The sequence below is a fragment of the Tachyglossus aculeatus genome, chromosome 8, assembly GCF_015852505.1.
Source record: "Tachyglossus aculeatus isolate mTacAcu1 chromosome 8, mTacAcu1.pri, whole genome shotgun sequence".
Classification (NCBI taxonomy): domain Eukaryota; kingdom Metazoa; phylum Chordata; class Mammalia; order Monotremata; family Tachyglossidae; genus Tachyglossus; species Tachyglossus aculeatus.
Genome location: NC_052073.1, coordinates 36,420,093 through 36,425,970, shown reverse-complemented (window position 1 = coordinate 36,425,970; position 5,878 = coordinate 36,420,093). Strand labels below are relative to the sequence as shown.

Below are 5,878 nucleotides of genomic sequence, written 5' to 3'. Positions count from 1 at the left end.
GGGAGGACGAGGAAGCATTGGGTGGAACAGAGTAAGCGCTCAATAAATAGGACTGAAGAAAAAATGAATGTATTAAGCACTTCCTCCGGGCACGCCAGGGAAGAGTGAAACAGGGAGGACGAGGAAGCGTTGGGTGGAGCGGTGCTCAGCACAGAATAAGCGCTCAATAAATAGGACTGAAGAAGAAATGAATGTATTAAGCACTTCCTCCGGGCACAAAAGGGAAGAGTGAAACAGGGAGGACGAGGAAGTGTTGGGTGGAACAGAGTAAGCGCTCAATAAATAGGACTGAAGAAAAAATGAATGTATTAAGCACTTCCTCCGGACTTGCCAGGGAAGAGTGAAACAGGGAGGACGAGGAAGCGTTGGGTGGAACAGAGTAAGCGCTCAATAAATAGGACTGAAGAAAAAATGAAAGTACTAAGCACTTCCTCCGGGCACGCCAGGGAAGAGTGAAACAGGGAGGATGAGGAAGCGTTGGGTGGAACAGAGTAAGCGCTCAATAAATAGGACTGAAGAAGAAATGAATGTATTAAGCACTTCCTCCGGGCACGCCAGGAAAGAGTGAAACAGGGAGGACGAGGAAGCGTTAGGTGGAATGGTGCTCGGCACAGAGGGAGCGCTCAATAAATAGGACTGAAGAAAAAATGAATGTATTAAGCACTTCCTCCGGGCACGCCAGGGAAGAGTGAAACAGGGAGGACGAGGAAGCGTTGGGTGGAACAGAGTAAGCGCTCAATAAATAGGACTGAAGAAGAAATGAATGTATTAAGCACTTCCTCCGGGCACGCCAGGAAAGAGTGAAACAGGGAGGACGAGGAAGCGTTGGGTGGAGTGGTGCTCGGCACAGAGTGAGCGCTCAATAAATAGGACTGAAGAAGAAATGAATGTATTAAGCACTTCCTCCGGGCACGCCAGGGAAGAGTGAAACAGGGAGGACGAGAAAGCGTTGGGTGGAGCGGTGCTCGGCACAGAGTAAGCGCTCAATAAATAGGACTGAAGAAGAAATGAATGTATTAAGCACTTCCTCCGGGCACGCCAGGAAAGAGTGAAACAGGGAGGACGAGGAAGCGTTGGGTGGAACAGAGTAAGCGCTCAATAAATAGGACTGAAGAAGAAATGAATGTATTAAGCACTTCCTCCGGACTTGCCAGGGAAGAGTGAAACAGGGAGGACGAGGAAGCGTTGGGTGGAACAGAGTAAGCGCTCAATAAATAGGACTGAAGAAAAAAATGAATGTATTAAGCACTTCCTCCGGGCACGCCAGGGAAGAGTGAAACAGGGAGGATGAGGAAGCGTTGGGTGGAACAGAGTAAGCGCTCAATAAATAGGACTGAAGAAGAAATGAATGTATTAAGCACTTCCTCCGGGCACAAAAGGGAAGAGTGAAACAGGGAGGACGAGGAAGTGGTGGGTGGAATTTGGTAAATAAATAGGAGCTGGGTGAATTTTTCACCCAAAGCAAACAGAGATATGACATTTGGTTTTTTTATGATATTTGTTAAGCGCTCACTACGTGCCAGCCGCTGTACTGAGCGCCGGGGGAGAGGCAAGGTCATCAGGTTGGACACACAGTCCCTGTCGGCATTTAGAAGAGTGCTTGGCACATAGTGAGCGCTTGCCAAATACCATCATCATTCATTCAATCGTATTTATTGAGCGCTTACTGTGTGCGGAGCACTGTACTAAGCGCTTGGGAAGTACGAGGTGGCAACATCTAGAGACGGCCCCTACCCGGCAAGGGGCTCACAGTCTTATTCAAGCATTCAGTCGTATTTATTGAGCGCTTACTGTGGGCAGAGCACTGTACTAAGCGCTTGGGAAGTCCAATCAATCAATCAATCGTATTTATTGAGCGCTTACTGTGCGCAGAGCACTGGACTAAGCGCTTGGGAAGTCCAAGTTGGCAACATCTAGAGACGGTCCCTACCCAACAGCGGGCTCACAGGCTAGAAGGGGGAGACGGACGGCAAAACAAAACAGATTAACAAAATACAAGAAATAGAATAGCGCATATTTGTTCATTCATTCAATCGTATTTATTGAGCGCTTACTGTGTGCAGAGCACTGTACTAAGCACTTGGGAAATCCAAGTTGGCAACATCTAGAGACGGTCCCTACCCAACAGCGGGCTCACAGGCTAGAAAGGGGAAGACGGACAACAAAACAAAACAGATTAACAAAATAAAATAAATAGAATAGCGCATATTCATTCATTCATTCATTCAATCGTATTAATTGAACGCTCACTGTGCGCAGAGCACTGGACTAAGCGCTTGGGAAGTCCAAGTTGGCAACATCTAGAGACGGTCCCTACCCGACAGAGGGCTCACAGTCGAGAAGGGGGAGACGGACAACAAAACAGATTAACAAAATAAAATAAATAGAATAGCGCATATTCATTCATTCATTCATTCATATTTATTGAGCGCTTACTGTGTGCAGAGCACTGGACTAAGCGCTTGGGAAGTCCAAGTTGGCAACATCTAGAGACGGTCCCTACCCAACAGCGGGCTCACAGTCTAGAAGGGGGAGACGAACAACAAAACAGATTAACAAAATAGAATAAATAGAATAGCGCATATTCATTCATTCATTCGTATTTATTGAGCGCTTACTGTGTGCAGAGCACTGTACTAAGCGCTTGGGAAGTCCAAGTTGGCAACATCTAGAGGCGGTCCCTACCCGACAGTGGGCTCACAGTCTAGAAGGGGGAGACGGACAACAAAACAGATTAACAAAATAAAATAAATAGAATAGCGCATATTCATTCATTCATTCATTCAATCGCATTTATTGAGCGCTTACTGCGTGCAGAGCACTGTACTAAGCGCTTGGGAAGTACAAGTTGGCAACATATAGAGGCGGTCCCTGCCTAACAGCGGGCTCACCGTCTAGAAGGGGGAGACGGACGACAAAACAAAACAGATTAACAAAATAAAATAAATAGAATAGCGCATATTCATTCATTCATTCAATCGTATTTATTGAGCGCTTACTGTGTGCAGAGCACTGTACTAAGCGCTTGGGAAGTCCAAGCTGGCAACATCTAGAGGCGGTCCCTACCCGACAGCGGGCTCACAGGCTAGAGGATGAGTTGAGGGGTTGAGGAGCGGTTGAGGGGGGCAGAGAGGAGGGAGGAAGATTGAGGGGTGCGGGGAGGATTGGGCTTAGGATCAGCGCTTAGAACAGTGCTTTGCACATAGTAAGCGCTTAATAAATGCCATCATTATTATTATTACTATTATTGAGGGACTCAGGGAGGATTGAAGGGTGCAGGGAGGAAGGAGGAGAGTTGCGGGGTGCAGGAGGATTCATTCATTCATTCAGTCAGTCGTATTTACTGAGCGCTTACTGTGGGCAGAGCACTGTACTAAGCGCTTGGGAAGGACAAGTTGGCAACATCTAGAGACGGTCGCTACCCAACAGCGGGGATGAAGACTGTGAGCCCCATGTGGGACAGCCTGATCACCTTGTATCCCCCTCAGCGCTTAGTACAGTGCTTGGCACATAGTAAGCGCTTAACAAGTGCCATTATTATTATTATTACAGGGCCTAGCACAGAGTAAGCGCTTAACAGATACCATTTTAACAAAGTAAGCGCTCAATAAATAGCGCTGATTGATGGAGCCCGGGCTGGGGAGTCAGAGGGCGTGGGTTCAAATCCCGGCTCCGCCACATGCCTGCTGGGTGACTTTGGGCAAGCCACTTCACTCCTCTGTGCCTCAGTTTCCTCATCTGTCAAATGGGGATGAAGACTGTGAGGCCCCCCGTGGGCCAGCCTGATCACCTTGTATCCCCCTCAGCGCTTAGTACAGTGCCTGGCACATAGTAGGCGCTTCCTAAATACCCCAATTACGGGGGTGGTTCTTTCCTCCATCGGGCCATCCAATGTGAAGCCTTCCCTCCGACTGGGCGCTTAGCACGGTGCTCATTCATTCATTCAATCGTATTTATTGAGCGCTGTGTGCACAGAACTGTAGTAAGCGCTCTGCTCGGCACAGACTAGGCGCTTATCACAGTGGACAGCACAGAGTGGGTGCTTGTCACAGTGCTCGGCACAAACAGGGCGCTTAGCACAGCACTCGGCCCAAAGTGGGCGCTTAGCACAGTGCTCGACAGGCTGGGCGCTTAGTACAATACTCGGCACAAAGTGGGCGTTTAGCACAGTATTCAGCACAGACCGGGAGCTTATCGGCACAGTACTCGGCACAGAGTAGGCGTTCAGCACAATGCTCGGCACAAAGTGGACGCTCAGTATAATGCTCGCCACAAAGTGGGCGCTTAGCACAGTGCTCGGCACAGAAAGGGCGCTTAGCACAGTATTCAGCACAGACCGGGAGCTTAGTACGGTACTCGGCACAGAGCAGGCGCTTAGCACAGTGCTCGGCACAAAGTGGGCGCTCAGTATAATGCTCGGCACAACGTGGGCGCTTAACACAGTGCTCCTCAGCACAGGTTGGGCGTTTAGTACAGTCCGGGAGCTTATCACGGTGCTCGGCACAGAGCAGGCGCTTAGCACAGTGCTCGGCACAAAGTGGGCGCTTAACACAGTGCTCCTCAGCACAGGCTGGGCGTTCAGTACAGTCCGGGCGCTTAGCACAGTATCCAGCATAGACCGGGGGCTTAGCACGGTACTCGGCACAAAGCAGGCGGTTAGCACAGTGCTCGGCACAGAGAGGGCGCTTAGCACAGTATCCAGCACAGACTGGGAGCTTATCACGGTGCTCGGCACAGAGCAGGCGCTTAGCACAGTGCTCGCCACAAAGTGGGCGCTCAGTACAAAGCTCGGCACAAAGTGGGCGCTTAACAGTGCTCAGCACAGGCTGGGCGTCTAGTACAGTCCGGGCGCTTAGCACAGTGCTCGGCACAAAGAGGGCGCTTAGTACAGTATCCGGCACAGACCGGGAGCTTAGCACGGTACTCGGCACGGAGCAGGCGCTTAGCACAGTGCTCGGCACAAAGTGGGCGCTTAGCACAGTGCTCGCCACAGAGTGGGCGCTCAGTACAATACTCGGCAGAAAGTGGGCGCTTAACACAGTGCTCAGCACAGACTGGACGTTTAGTACAGTCCGGGCGCTTAGCACAGTAATCGGCACGAAGAGGGCGTTTAGTACAGTATCCGGCACAGACCGGGAGCTTAGCACGGTACTCGGCACGGAGCAGGCGCTTAGCACAGTGCTCGGCACAAAGTGGGCGCTCAGTATAATGCTCGGCACAAAGTGGGCGCTTAGCACAGTGCTCGGCACAGGCTGGGCGTTTAGTACAGTGTTCAGCACAGACCGGGCGATTAGCACAGGGCTCCAAACCGAATAGGCGCTTAGCACAGTGCTCGGCACAAAGTGGGCGCTTAGCACAGTGCCCCCTCCCGTCACTCACCGCCGCCGCCGCCATCTTGGGTCCACGTGTCGCCGACGTGACGTAACCGGAAGTGGCGCGGGGCGGTGACGTCAGAGGGAGAGGCGGGGCCCGGACTCACCCGACACCGCCCCGCCCAATCCCGGTACCGCTCGGCCAATCGACGGCGAGATATCACGCCCCACCCGGCCCCGCTCGGCCAATCGAAGGAGAGAGGCCCCGCTCCGCTCGGCCAATCAACGGCGTGAGGTCCCGGTCCGGCTCGACCAATCAACGGCGAGAAGCCCCGACCGGCTCGGCCAATCAACGGCGAGATGCCTCGCGCGCGCGCGCCCCCTCCCCGCACGACCCCGCTCGGCCAATCGAAGGCGAGAGGCCGCGCCCCGCTCGGCCAATCAATGGCGAGAGGCCCCGGCCGCGCTCGGCCAATCAACGGCGAGAAGTCACGCCACGCCCGTCCCCGCTTGGCCAATCGTCGGCGAGAACCCCCTACTCGCGCGGCGAGTAGCCCCGGCCTCGC

The 5,878-nt window shown here is 52.6% G+C and overlaps 1 protein-coding gene across 1 annotated transcript in view; it reads right to left on the bottom strand.

The window, feature by feature from the left end:
* The window catches only part of TM9SF4 (transmembrane 9 superfamily member 4), a 53,574-nt gene extending 48,154 nt beyond the window's left edge, over positions 1–5,420 (bottom strand). Inside the window, exon 1 of the mRNA XM_038750550.1 lies at positions 5,380–5,420. Within this exon, the coding sequence (XP_038606478.1) occupies positions 5,380–5,394 (15 nt within the window). The 5' untranslated portion in view covers positions 5,395–5,420. The remainder of the gene's footprint in view (positions 1–5,379) is intronic.
* Positions 5,421–5,878: the final 458 nt, after the last annotated feature.